We start from the raw sequence: 12,786 nt of genomic DNA on the forward strand, positions 1-12,786 counted from the left end.
GCACAGGTTGAGAAAAATCATCTTTATTGTTGTCATGGAGGAGGAGAGGGAGGCCAGTAAAGGGGGGCCATTCTGAGGATGCAATTCTTCCCCATTCCCCAACCCCCCTGGGGAAGGAGGGTCTGAGGGGGCTGTATGCATTGTCCATCCTGAGAAAAACAGGGCTTCATCCACTGGCTTCCTGGTGCCCCCCTTCTGAGGTCCCTAGCCCCAAGCCTTCGCCTCCCGGCAGGAGCCCCCAGCGCCCACCTTGAGCTCCAGGTGGGGCTGGCCCCTCTGCTGCGGGGCAGTATCCTGGAGTCAAGGCCTCCAGATGAGCCTGGGTGGGCCTAAGACGGACTTCAAGTCCTTGCTAAGGCAGGTCAGGAGGGGGCTGTGTCCTGGGGCTGGGCAGCTGCTGAGGGCTGGGGCTGGGACTGCCTTGGAGCTGAGCCCGAAGGCCTCTGGGATGGAAAATCCTGAGGGAAGGTGGGGAGGCAAAGATGGAGGACAGCACTCAGTTCCCCCATCCTCTGGTGGGGGACTTCAGGCCTCCGATTACCCAGGCCCTTCCTCCCACTAGGAACTTCTGAGGGGTCAAAGGTTAACACCAGGAGGAAGAGGGGATTTCAGCTCCTTCTGCCCCCACCCCAAGAGAGGTCACCCCAGCTCTTCGTAAACTTGGGGCGTGTTGAGGCTCCTTGCACTGTCTGGGGCAGGGTCAGTGTCCGGGGGACGCTCGGGGTGGGGTGCCCACCTGTATCTGGCAAAGGTCGAGCAGAGTGCGGCTGCGTGCCAGGCACCAGAGCTCACCCAGCAGGGACAGGAGGAGTCCCGGGAGGTCCAGCCAGCAGCCCACGGTCAGCAGCAGCACGAAGAGACCACCCATGCGCACCAGCAACGTCTGGACCTGGCTCTGCAGGCCGGGGTGTTGCCGCTGTTCCTCTGGGGGGGAGGGGTGCTTGTCACCCCTGCCGCCACACCTGGGGCCCCAGGTCACTCTCCCCTGCTGGCACCTGCAGTGGCTTCTCAGCTGCCTGCCAGCCTGGCTGATGAGGGTTCCCCATCAGGCCCCCATGACGCTGGCCAGCCTCATCCCCTCCCCATTCCCTCGGGGGGACAGCCACACTCAACTTTTTCCAGTTTGACGGCGCCGTGCCTTCTCTCACCTCTGGGCTTGGGCATGTGTGGTTTCCCCTGCCAGGACCTCCTTGCCCCCACCCCCCACCTCTCCCAGGGGCTCCTACTTATCCTTCAAAACCCACTTCAAGCTCCCGCCGCACGCCACACCCTTCCCTGAGCTGTTCCCTGTGGCTTCTGTCACTAGACTGGGCGCCCTGGGATGGCGGGGAGGGGGGGTGTCTGACCGTGGCTGGCCTCCCCAGGGCCTAGCGTGATGATGCTGTGCCCGGGTCGGTCAGCGGCACGTGAGTGCCCAGGTCCCCCGCGGTGGCCCTCACCCTGCATGTAGATGACCAGCAGGGCGTAGCAGATGACGAGCGGCATCCAGAAGCGCACGGCGTCCGAGGTGGTGGGGAAGTCCCGGTTGACGAGGGCCACGGCCGCCAGGTTGCCCACGGCGAAGGCCACGGCCAGGGCGCGGGCCAGCAGCCGGGGCAGGTGCGGAGCGCCAGCCAGCAGGCCCAGGCACACCCCGCAGCTCTGCAGGCCGCGGTGCGGCTCGTAGAGCTGGCAGGCGTGGCGGCAGAGGCGCCGGGCGCCCGCGCTGAGCAGGGTGGCCAGCCAGAGGCCCAGCAGCAGGCTCAGGGTGCGGTGAGGGGCGCCCTCCTGCAGGAAGCTCAGGCCGCAGGTCAGCCCGCAGCCCAGTGAGTGCTGGCTCAGCAAGTACAGCTGCAGCCTCTCCCCCTCGGAGCCCTGCGCAGGGGTGGGGGAGGAGGGAGCAGAAGAGGGGCCGTGGTGGGGGGGGCTGCCTCCCCCGCGGGGGCGGGGGACGGGCCAGGCGGCTGTGAAGGCACACAGGCCGCTCTGTAGGAGGCTGGGGCCAGAAGGAACCCTGGGAATCGTCCCCAAAGAAGGAATGCTGCCTTCGGGTCAAGCCCTGCCTGGGACCACTTCTTCCGGCCTGGTCTCCAACACGATTGCTACTCGCTGAAGGTTGGTGGCCCCGAGCCTTGAAGACCTGGGTTCAAAGCCTGACTCCACTTCTTGCTGGTTGACCTGGGACAAGCCGCTCACCCTCTCTGAGGCTTAGTCCCCCCATCACAGCAGAGCTTTACCCCCGCTGATTGTGAGGATGCGCCAGATGACGCACCCAAAGTGCCTGGCAGGGCGCCTGGCGCGTGGGGGGCTCCACAGCCCGGAGCTGCCACCGCCCTTGGCCTGGGGCTTCGGGCCACTGCGGGACTGTGCTCCCAACCCCCAGGGGCAATCTGCACTCTCCAGTCTCAGTCTTACAGAAAGGGGGTGGTGAGGAGACGGGGTGCTCCGGCTGGGCCCAGCTTCCTGTGTTCTGGGGGAGAACTAGGGCCCAGGGCTGGGTCGTGACTCACCTCCTCCGGAAGCCTTACCTTGCCCAGGGAGAGCAGTGTGGAGACAGCCCGGAGGGAGAACTCAAGCACCACCAGGGCGGCCACCCGGGCCCCCAGGAGGGTCAGGATCAGGGCCAGCCCGGCCAGGTGCACCATCTCCAGCGAGGCCCACTGGGCCTGCAGCCGCTCCTTCTCCAGCCGCCGCTCGGGGTTGCTGTCGGGCAGAGCGGGCGTGGGCAGGGGCGGAACCACCAGCCTCGGCCCAGGCAGCGGACCCCGTGCCCCCAGAAACGCACCCTGGGGACGGGGTTCTCTTCCTTCCAGCCCTCCCCCATGAGGCCAGCGGCAGCTCAAGGCCCAGGGCCCAGGGAGGGGCCCCGAGTGGGCTGGGTTGGCAGACACTCACTTGGCACAGTTCACAAAGAAGTAGACCTTCAGGAGGCTGTTCAGGACCGAGACTCCACTGGCCCCGATGAGGCCTGAGGGGCAGGAGGGAGGGCAAGCGAGTTTGGCAGGGTGACAGGTGGTGGGAGACCCACGTGGGGGGTCCACCCTGCGGGGGGGTCCCAGAGCTGCCCGAGGGGCGGGGCTGCGCGGGATGAGGAGGCGGCGCTCACCTTGAAGGACAGAGTCGAGGAGGCCGGAGCCCCACTGGAGGGAGGGGAGGCTGGGGAGCCAGGAGGGGAGGGATGGCAGGGAGAACATGGCTGCCGGGATCAGCCCCAGCCTCCGGCCAGGTCTGCACCACAAAGACCGACGTCATGGGGCAAAGGTGTCAGTGGAGGGAGGGGAGGGGCGGGGAGGGGTCAGAAGCCGGGGGGTGGGAGCGTGGGGGAGGGGAGGGGTCAGAAGTCCGGGAGGGGAGGGGTCAGAAGTGGGGTTGGGGGAGGAGGGGAGGACAGGGGAGGGCCCGGGAGGGGAGGCAGGGGCCTTACACCTTCAGGGCCGCAGGGTTATGGGCCCAGGGAGCCAAGCGGCTGCTCAGGGGCTCCACGTCTGGGCAGCATAACACGGGGGGCATCTCCAGCCTGGTCTCTGGCCTCTGTCCGCGCTCAAGGTGGGGGCCCACTTTTTCAGTCTCCGCTAGGGCTTGCCCCCCAGGGCCTTCCCGAAGCCCCAGGCGTCGCTGTTGCCCCCGCCCCCAGCCTTGCATCTGGGCTCTGCCCCCTCAGCCCCAGTTCTGGAAGGCGGGGTCTGTGTCCCCACAGCCTGAGGCTCAGCGTCCTCAGCCTGAGGTCTGGAGGGGGGGCATCTATCCCCCCACAGCCTGAGGCTGAGATCGGGGTCTGGGTCCTCTCCCTCAGCCACGGGGCAGCCTTCCTTGCGGCCCTCCCCGTGTCCACTAGGTGGCAGGCCTCAGTCGGGATGGAGGCGGTGGGGTGCCACTGGCCTGCCCCCAAACTTTTGGATCCTCCTTTCCCAACTGAGGAGAGCGAGCCGAGGGTGGGGGCTCACGGGTGGCGGAGGCTGAGGCTGCCAGCAGAAGGGAGTCGTGGAAGTAAACAAAATAGAAAACTTTATTGGAGTGTGCAGTAGGGGTACTGTGCCCTTGGAACGGCAGACGTGGGGTGTGCGGTTCAGGCTGCTTGACCTGGGCCAGTCCTGTCCCTTCCAGGTACTCAGTGTCCATGTCTGAAGCACAAAGGTCAGCGCGGGCCTTAGGAACATACTCGCTGGGGGAGTGTGGCTGCAGCTTGCAGAAAGGGCCCGGGATGAGGACACCTGCCTCCGCGACTCACCTTAAGCAAGTCACTTCCCTGCCCCGGGCCTCAGCCTCCTCATCTGAAGAATGGGCACCGCAAGAGCTCCCTTTCAGAATGGTCATGAGGATCTGTGCAAACGCCCCCAGTGCTGGGCATCTAGGAGGCCCTCAGTAAAAGCTCTCAGCTGATGTTACAGGCTGAACTAGGCCCCTCCTCTCCCACATTCATATATTGAAGTTCTAACCCCCAGTCTGTGACTGTCCTTGAAGATGAGGTCTCTACAGAGGTGACTAAGTTAAAATGAGGACATTAGGGTGGGTGCTAATCCAACATGACTGGTGTCCCTATTAGAAGAGATTCGGACACAGGCACAGAAGGAAGACCATGTGAGGACCCAGGGCCGCCAAGCGCAGAGGCCTCAGAGAAACCAACCCTACTGACACCTTGATCTTGGACTTCCAGCCTCCAGACTGTGAGACAAGATCTGTTGTTTGAACCCCTGGTCTGAGGTGCTTTTTACGGCAGCCTGAGCTCACGAACACACGTGTGACACGACGGCCTCCTGGTGCATCCTGGGGCCTCCCCATGACTAGTGACACTCAGGGGCCCTCCAGCCCCCGGGTCCTGGCTCCTGCCAGGGGCACCAGTCTGCACTGGGCAGAGCTAAGATCCAGTCCTGGTTCCGTCCCCTCAGAGCTGTGTGGCTTTGGTCAAAGCACTTCACCTTGCTGAGCCTCAGCTTCCTCTTGGTAAGAGAGGATTTCACTGTCTCGTCCTGTTTGAGGACTAAGCAAGCTGATGCATGTGAGTGACCCAGCTCGTGGTGACAGTCATGCCCCGGAGCGGTTATGTAATCACGGGTAAGGCTCGGGGATGAGGTAACCCAGGCAGAGAGGGAAGAGAACTTGCGGGAGAACAGAGTGCCTGGTGATCCAGGGCAGAGGCTCAGGCCCTGAGTGGGCCAGGGGTCTCGGTTGACCAGAGCTGTCCACACTCTCCTCGGACGTGTGGCAGGGTCTGGGCCTGTGGCCTGCTCTGAGACGGCCATTGCCAGCCAGAGCGGGCCGTCGCTTCCCGCCAGGTCCCGGGCTGTGTCAGGACACGGGGATGACGGATGCTGCCTAGGTGCCCTGGCGCTGGCCCCGCGCGGCCAGTTTCCGGAGCTCATCCCAGAAGAGCATGCTGAGGATGGTGTGGGGGCCCAGGCGCAGGTAGGCCGGGCCCAGACCCTTGTAGAGTGCCAGGGGGCCCTCCTGCCGCCAGATCTTCACCAGGCAGTCGGCAAGTCCACCATACAGCTGGCCCTGGGGACAGACACAGGGCGGAGGTCACGGTGGGGGTCGTGGAGCCCTGGCTACCACAAGCCGGTGTGTCCGTGTGTAGGGGCTTCTGCGGCAAGTCAGCAGACAGACGCTCCCCAGGCTGGCAACTTACAGAAAGGTGGCCCTGTAGGCTGTGACATTTACGAAGAGACCTCTTCCTCCAGGCAGCCACAGCCCATGCCCCGGGGGCCGAGCTTTGGCTAGTGGCACACGAGTGGATTTCGCCCCGAGCTCAGCCTTTGGAGGGCACCTTTGTGTTGAGCACAACCCGCGCCAGGGTACGGGCTGGCCTGTGTGTGTCTGCCGGGCCGTGGGTCCAGCCTGGATTCCCGGCCCGGCTCCTGCACTTAGCAGCTGGGTGACCTCAGGCACGTCACTAGATCTCCCTGACCTTCCGTTTCCTCATCAGGAGAATGAAGGTGGTTGTGAGGCTAGAACAAAATCTAGGCGTGAACATGCTTAGCCCATGCCCGGGACATGGGTGCTCAGCAAACAAGCCGAACCAATGTGTGCGTGTGTGTCACGTCTGCATGTCTCTGGCTCTGTGTGTGTGTGTGTGCTGGGCTGGGCTCTCCAGCTCCCCACATCCCCCCGCACCCTCCCCCGCTCACTCTGCCAGTTCCGTCCACGGGCTGATTGTAGAGCCGGGTGCTGACCACGTCGAAGGGGGTCATGACGGCAGCCACGGCGACGCTGCTGATCATGCCTCCAGCCAAGGCTACCAGCCAGCTGTCTTCCGGGAGCCACTGTGGGGACGGGACAGACTCTGACCCCTGCAGGTGCCCACCTTCCCCTCCCGGCACTTGGGGGCTGGAAGAGCTGGGGGTAAGGGGGCAGACCAGGCCCCTCCAGCCATCGCCCCGGCCCAGCTCCTTCACAGCGTCAGGGCTCGCTGCCGGCCCCCACCCCTGCTAGGCACAGGGGCAGAGCCGGGGTCCTCAGCTTTCTTCGGGGGCCCCGTCCATCCCCTCCCCCTGGGCTTCCCTAGGTGGGGGTCCGGCTGGAGATGTCGGGGTGTGATGAGGGCCCGCACAGGGAGGAAGGAGGCAGATGGCCCTGACTTTGTTGTGTCCGTGGGCAGGCACAGGTGTCCCTGGCTCACCTGCTGCTCCTGCACCCAGGCCTTGGCAGAGGCAAAGGTGGCCAGCTGGGCCGCTGAGCCGACCATGACTCTGGGCACGGCCCCACCCACGCCCCGCCACAGCCCTGCCAGGCCCTGCTGCCGCCAGACGGTCTCCAAGGCACCCAGAACACTCTGTGGGGGAGAAGAAAGGCACCGGGTCACTGGGCAGCCCCCGCCAGCCCACCCGGCCCAGGGGCCTCTGGGGAGTGACAGTTCCTACCTGGTGATGGTGCTGGTGCCCCACGGCCATCGCGGCCACCGTCTGGGCCTGCAGCTGCGTTTTGACCTGTGAGAGCAGATGTGACAGAGGGACTGGGCGAGCTGTACCCCGACGTCCAGACCTCCAGGAGCCCACACCCCCAGCTTAGGGGGCGTGGGGAATAGGGTTGGGGGGGTTCTGAAGTCGGCTTGGGTCTGCATTTGACCTTCTCCCGGCCTCTCTGCTCCCGCTGGACAAGCTGTTCTGACTATGTGGGATCATGACTATTCGGCATCCAGCCTAGGACGTGGGGGCCTCACTTATTCTTAACTTGCTCAGCCACACAGGAAGACGGGCCACCACGCTGGGTTTGAGCCAGCACCGGTCCTGCCACCCTCTGCCCCCCCGCCCTCCGGCCCAGGACCAGTGGAGCAGGGACCCCAGGAGAAGGAGCATCGGGGCAAGACTCCGGTGCTTTGGACCAGGGGCGGATTCCAATCCCCGCGCAGGGATGTTCCCGGAGTGGCCCCACCCAGCCTGCCCCACCCCACCTGGTACCAGAGTCAGCCTGGAAGGCTCCAGAGCCCCCGAGGGAGCTGGGTCATGGGTCATGGGGTGGTGGAGGATGGAGACGAGGCACTCACCAAGTAAGCAGGGCTCCCCACAAAGGCTCCCAGTGCCCCAGCCACGGCGCCCGCAACCACGGTGCCACCAGGCTGCTGGGTGAGGCCAGCCTGGCCCGCCAGGCTGTAGCAGTAGAAGCGGACGCCATTCATCAGGCCCTGGTAAAGGAGGCCGGCGGCCAGCCCCTTCTGCAGGCCACACAGCCCGTCTGCACGGACCACAGCTGCCGCGGAGGCCAAAAAGCCCCTGTAGGGCCGTGGGTAGGTGCCGCGGGCCTGCAGCTCCCCCTGCAGCTGCAGCCTCGTCTTCACCACCTCTAGGGGGTTGGTGAAGACGCAGGCCAGGCAACAGGCCGAGGCGCCCAGCACCAGGTCCACAGCTGGGGCAACCGTCTCCATGGCCTCTGTTCCTGAGGCCGGCTGTGCCCGGGTCAGGGACATGGGCACAGGCCCTGGGGTGGTGGCACTTAGGCTGTCCACACCCCTGCACGGCCACAGGGCTGGGGACCAAGGGGGCCTGGGGCCATGCCTGGAGGGCAGAGGTCCCAGTCCGGTAGGCCGGGTGGCTCCTGGTCTATCTCGGGAGTCCACCTGCTCTGCTCAGCCACCCGGGCTGGCCGAGCCTGGGACACGCCCCCGCTGGCTCTGACCAATCCCAGCTGTCGCTGTTCTCCGCACCTCCCGGCAGGGGTGTGCCTGGACCCTGGGATCTGGGGAAAAGGTCACCTGGGGCAGGCTGGAGATTGGGGGGCGGGGAGAAGCTGCCAATCAGCTGAGACACCTCCTCCTGCTTTCTTGGTCTTCCCGCCCTCCCTCTGGCCCTGGGGCAAAGGGCTGGTGGCCCCGGCCCCACCTCTGGTCTAGCCAGTCCTGTGGCAGCTCAGAGCCCCGGGCACAGGGGCAACCGCCCGGGGAGGCTCCTGAAACCTCCTGAAACCGCGTGCCCAGGCAATGCAGCAGCTGTCCACAACCACCCTGCGCCGTCCTTGTGCTCCCCTTTCTCGGCCTCGGTCTTCCAGTCTGGCTCCCATGGTCTATGGTCCCACTGTGAGGGAGAGCAGAGGGGGCGAAGGGCTTCTCGAGCCCTGTGGAACTGATTTTGAATCCCAGGTTCTGCCATCTATCATGTGTGACCCTGGACAATCACTTCCTCTCTCGTAGCTTCAGTCTGTTTGTAAAATGGGAATATCAGTACCTACCTCAGAGGATTTTTGGAGGACTAGAGATGTGTGAAGAACATGCCCGGCACAGGGCTTCACCCAGTAAAAGATGGTCCACATTCCCCACCCCCACCCGCCCCCACTTCTGGCTCCTTTCACCCCGTCCCTGCCTCCCAGGACTTCAGGGCCCTTGAGCCATGTGTCTCAAGGAGTGGCCTGTGGCTTTGGTCACTCACCGCATGTGGACTTGCCCCCCGTCCTGCCCCCCCTTCTGGTGGGAGCCCCTTCTGGGCTGTAGGTTTCCAGAGGAGAGGCCCTGGCATGGAAATGGCCCTTTGTCAGAAGGGACCTCACACTCCTGGGAGCCAGCACCACCCTGCCCACCTTGGCCTCTGTCCCCAGGGCAGCCCTCTCCTGCCACAGACAGCCTGCATCACCCAAGTCCTAGTCAGAACCAGAGGCAGAGCCACCCTGCCTGGAACCCACCTCGATAGCCTCCATGCCCACCCTTCCCAGCATGCACCCCTGTCCTCCCAGGTGTGAGGGCCTGGAGGTGGCAGTGCGGGGTGCTTGAGCGCCTCAGGGCACCTTCCCCTTCCCCGCCTGGGCCTGGTAAGCCTGGCAGCACCCTCTGGCCAGGCCCCAGGGCAGCAGCTCAACAAGAAGTCTGGGGACAGCTTGGACTCTCCTGAGTTTATCCCAAATGGCTGGCCCTTGCCCCCAGAGCTGGGGAGGCTGGCCGTGGACTGCCTTGCCCTGGCCGTGCAGACAGGCCCTGGGACTAAGAGGGGTGGCTTCCCCTCCCCTGGCCACTGTAGGAAATAGGAGGGAGAGCAAAGGTCAGGCCAAGAAACCCTCAGGGCCTGAGCTCCAGAGAGCAGCACGGGGGCAGTGGGTGACCGGGCGTCCAGTGTCAGCACTGCGCAGCTGATGGAAGAAAATCAGGGAATGAATGGCCGAGGGGCTTTAGAGGGGGGCTGGGATCCCCACCTCCAGCCTGGTCACAAAGGGCCCGTGACAAGTCTTGGCAATATAACATGTCTATTTTATTTAAAAAAAAACAAAACCCAGACCATCTGACCTCTTCCCCCAGAGGGCCCGACTCCAGCCAAGCAGGGGATGGTCAGGAGGCACACTCCAGGACGCCAGTCTGGGGGGCTCTGCTCCTCTCCAAGCCCTCCTCCCTCCCCTTTGCTCCCGGCAGAAGGAGATGGCCTGCCTCCCGGGTCCTCCTGGGTCCGCTGGGCACTGCGGTTTGGGGAGAGGCAGGGGCCGAGGACATGCAGGGCCTCTGAGCAGCCAGGGAGGGGCCGCCCAGCCTCCCCCCCCGGCCCCCCCACCCCCCGGCCAGGTCCCCAGCGGTGGGCCTTCGCAAGGCAGACAGCAGTGTGCCTGGGGATGGAGTTGGTGAGGAGGGAGCATGCATGGAGGCCTGAGCGTCCAGGTTCCCTGCACGGCCAGCTGAGTGGTCAAAAGTGAACGAGGATGGCCGGGCCTCGGTCCGGAGCCCTGACCCAGGAGAGGAAGAGGGGACTCCTGCCCTCTCAGTCCTTCTGCTCCCCTCAGAGTTGGTATGACTCTCATCGCTACCCTGAAGAGAGGCACTTGCATCTGCATGTGCCGTGTGTACGCAGAGCCCATAGGGCTCAGACCCTCTGCCCCAGCGCCCTCCGGTCACCACTGGCCGGGTGGGATGCCCGAGAGCGTGGAGCACCCGTTCTGGATCCCTGGGAGGGGAGAGACCCTGTCTCGAGCCCCGACCCGGTGCTTCTGTCCCGGGAGTGGGCTGTGAACACGGTTGGAAGCCTGGCCCGGAGCGAGGACAGCGGGTGCTGCTCGGCAGGCCTCTCTCGGCCCCCGGGGTGCTGGCCGGCTCTGCCTCAGCACCAGGGGTCCCGGGAGGCTCTGCCCCGGCAGAGGCTGTCACTCCGCTGCCAGGCACTGTGGATGAGGCTCAGGGCATCCTCGAACTTCTTGTGGGAGGCTTCCTGGATGGCCTTGTGGGGGAGGTCCACCTGTGTGGGGGTACGGAGGGAATCTGTGAGGGCTGCGGCCGGGACCCCGCTCTTCCGGGGAGCCGTGGGAACCCCGGAGTCACCCCCGCACCATGGGACCAAGGTCAGGAGCGGCGTTTCCTGGGCTCGACTATCAGCTGTAGCCTCAGGTGCACGGAGCTGCTGGTATGGCGCTGTCCCCAGGCCCCTGACTCCAGCCTCTGTACCACGCAGGGCTCCCTTCCCCAGACAGTGGCTCCATTCACTCCTCGGGGCCCTGGGCGGCCAGGTACCTGGTAGATGGTTTTCCACCCCGAGCTCAGTGCACACAGGAATCGGTCCAGTTCAGATGTGCAGCTCAAGTAGATGACCCAGGGTGGGAGGGGCTGCTGGCTGTCCTGGGAAAACTCCTGGGGAAAGCGGGTCCCCAGGTGAGCAGATGCAGCGCCCCTTCTGCAGGGGCTGCTCTCCCCCCCACGCCCCCACCCAGCTCACCAAGACACAGTACTCCTTGTCCGGTTCAGTGGCCACAGCACTGATGTCGGCCAGCTTGGCCGTGCCCAGGGAGCGGAAGAAGCTGGTCTGGCAGTCCTCGTGGCACGTGAAGAGGCGGTCGTCGGTGATCACTAGGCAGCAGGGGATGCAGGGGCTCGGAGTTACCCCCTGGGGGATGACCTGAAGGGCATTGGCAGAGGGGAGGGGAGAGGCAAGCTGGCGCTCTCCCGGGCTGGCCAGCACCGGAACCCCCCGCTCTGGCCCGGCCAGCCGTCAGACGTGGGGACAGCGGACGTGGGGACAGCGGTGACGGTGGCCCTGAGCTCTCGGGCCCGCCCCTGGACGCCCCCGTCCTGGTCCTCGTGGGCTGCTCCCCGAGCATGTGGGTTTGGGGAAGGGCCCCTGGGGAGCCTGAACGGGGCCAGGCAGCCGGATGGACGGCGCAGGCCCGGGGCGCTCACCCCTTTGGACACAGCCTGGCAGAGGTGCTGCATCCAGTCGGCCATGGCGGCCTCGCTGTCGGCGCTCAGCTCCAGGCACGGCCGGCCGGCGAGGATGACCTGGAAGGCGTGGGGCCGATCCGTGCTGCTGGCCCTCCGACAGCCACCGCACTGCTCCCCCCTGGGCCGGAGGAGGAGAGTGAGAGAGGGGCAAGGAGCAGGCGGGGGCGGCTCGAGGCAGGCGGACACGGCGGGCCTGCACCCACGGTCCAGGAGGTGGGAGGACACCAGAAGGTGGTGTGGACCCCTCGGGCTCTCGGGAGAGGCTTACAGCGGCCGGCCAGGCCCACCCCCTTCTGTGGAACAACTTCTGTCTCCAGAATTGCCAAGACCCTTCCAGCTACGTTAGCCTGGCCGGGCAAGGGGTGAGAATGGGCTCCTAGCTCTGGCCCTCTCAGGACCAGGGCACATTCATTCACACTCCCTCTCTGGGCCCGAGGTTGTCCCCAAGAATGTGTGTGTCCGTCTTCTGTCAGGTCGGGAGCTTCCCAGGGGAGGGACGCCCTCCCTGGCCTGACCATATCCTTTCCTGGCAAGGAGTTCCTCTTGCTTCCCTGACAGGAAGCTGTCCCTCCTCCCCTTGCTTTAGCCCTCAGAGCTCAGAAGATGCCTGGGTACCAATCAGGGCTGCCGGACCGGGGGGGGGGTGGGGTGGGGGTGGGGGCTGAGTGGGTGGGCTGAACTGATGCACAAGAGGGGGTGTCAGCTCAAGCCAGGGAGGATAGGAGCCCTGCGCCGCAGGCTCAGCCAGAGTCCCCACCTTCGGGCGGCGATACCAGGCCCCACACCTGCCCAGCCCCCCATCGCCAGGTCACTCACCCCATGTTCACCGAGATCAGGGGGGTGACATCAGTGCGGTCGGGATACTGATAGAGGATCCCGTTGCTGCAGGGGCACAACATAGCAGGGGTGAGGTCTGTCTCAGGAACTGGGGGCCAGGTGGAGCCCAGATCCCAGGGACCCCCCGCAAGCTGGCGCCTGATGCCCCAGAGGCCAAGGGGCCTGTCTTCTGTGAAACGGAGGGTGAAGAAGGAACCAGAGGCGTAGGAGGGCACGCTACCCCCTCAGCAGACCCGGGACAGTGAGAGGCTTGGCCGCAGCCCAGCCCAGACCTACACCTGATGCCCCAGAGTTCCTTAGGCCCCGAAGATGGCTGGCTTTACACATAAGCTCTAATATCCCCAGGTAGGTCGACTCTA

The 12,786-nt window shown here is 65.3% G+C and overlaps 3 protein-coding genes across 12 annotated transcripts in view; all 3 read right to left on the minus strand.

Moving 5' to 3' along the window:
* Positions 1 to 11: 11 nt before the first annotated feature.
* On the minus strand, positions 12 to 3,829 carry TMEM82 (transmembrane protein 82). Of its 4 annotated transcripts, none has more exons than XM_064589881.1 (7): positions 3,404 to 3,829; positions 3,086 to 3,207; positions 2,875 to 2,947; positions 2,508 to 2,682; positions 1,440 to 1,854; positions 793 to 924; positions 12 to 458 (listed from the first exon to the last, which is right to left on the minus strand). In XM_064589881.1, exons 1-7 carry the CDS (start codon positions 3,619 to 3,621, stop codon positions 301 to 303), a joined length of 1,293 nt encoding a protein of 430 aa, XP_064445951.1. In that variant the 5' UTR covers positions 3,622 to 3,829; the 3' UTR covers positions 12 to 300. The 4 variants fall into 4 exon arrangements, with proteins under 4 accessions (XP_064445951.1, XP_045751470.2, XP_064445949.1 ...); XM_045895514.3 differs by having other exon boundaries at positions 737 to 924; XM_064589879.1 differs by having other exon boundaries at positions 2,875 to 3,207.
* Positions 3,830 to 3,967: 138 nt separating this feature from the next.
* On the minus strand, positions 3,968 to 9,485 carry SLC25A34 (solute carrier family 25 member 34). 2 transcript variants are annotated; one of them, XR_010411083.1, is made up of 6 exons: positions 7,460 to 9,485; positions 6,837 to 6,902; positions 6,596 to 6,748; positions 6,105 to 6,239; positions 5,606 to 5,924; positions 5,338 to 5,475 (listed from the first exon to the last, which is right to left on the minus strand). XR_010411083.1 is itself a non-coding variant. In XM_045898631.3 (5 exons), exons 1-5 carry the CDS (start codon positions 7,877 to 7,879, stop codon positions 5,293 to 5,295), a joined length of 957 nt encoding a protein of 318 aa, XP_045754587.1. In that variant the 5' UTR covers positions 7,880 to 9,485; the 3' UTR covers positions 3,968 to 5,292. The 2 variants fall into 2 exon arrangements, 1 of the variants encoding a protein (XP_045754587.1); XM_045898631.3 differs by lacking the exon at positions 5,606 to 5,924 and having other exon boundaries at positions 3,968 to 5,475.
* Positions 9,486 to 9,622: 137 nt separating this feature from the next.
* PLEKHM2 (pleckstrin homology and RUN domain containing M2) overlaps positions 9,623 to 12,786 on the minus strand; it is a 38,179-nt gene continuing 35,015 nt past the window's right edge. For 5 of the 6 annotated variants that reach the window (XM_045898629.3, XM_064589877.1, XM_064589876.1 and 2 more), the window contains 5 exons: positions 12,407 to 12,472; positions 11,549 to 11,708; positions 11,088 to 11,267; positions 10,886 to 11,002; positions 9,623 to 10,613 (listed from right to left, as the gene is read on the minus strand). In XM_045898629.3, coding sequence (XP_045754585.1) covers positions 10,479 to 10,613; positions 10,886 to 11,002; positions 11,088 to 11,267; positions 11,549 to 11,708; positions 12,407 to 12,472 — 658 coding nt within the window. In that variant the 3' untranslated portion in view covers positions 9,623 to 10,478. The remainder of the gene's footprint in view (positions 10,614 to 10,885; positions 11,003 to 11,087; positions 11,268 to 11,548; positions 11,709 to 12,406; positions 12,473 to 12,786) is intronic. The other variant, XM_064589875.1, reaches the window with a different exon arrangement.

Source organism: Mirounga angustirostris, unplaced genomic scaffold (assembly GCF_029215605.1).
Source record: "Mirounga angustirostris isolate CCGP_5_RB_7025 unplaced genomic scaffold, mMirAng1.0.hap1 SCAF_4, whole genome shotgun sequence".
Taxonomy (NCBI): domain Eukaryota; kingdom Metazoa; phylum Chordata; class Mammalia; order Carnivora; family Phocidae; genus Mirounga; species Mirounga angustirostris.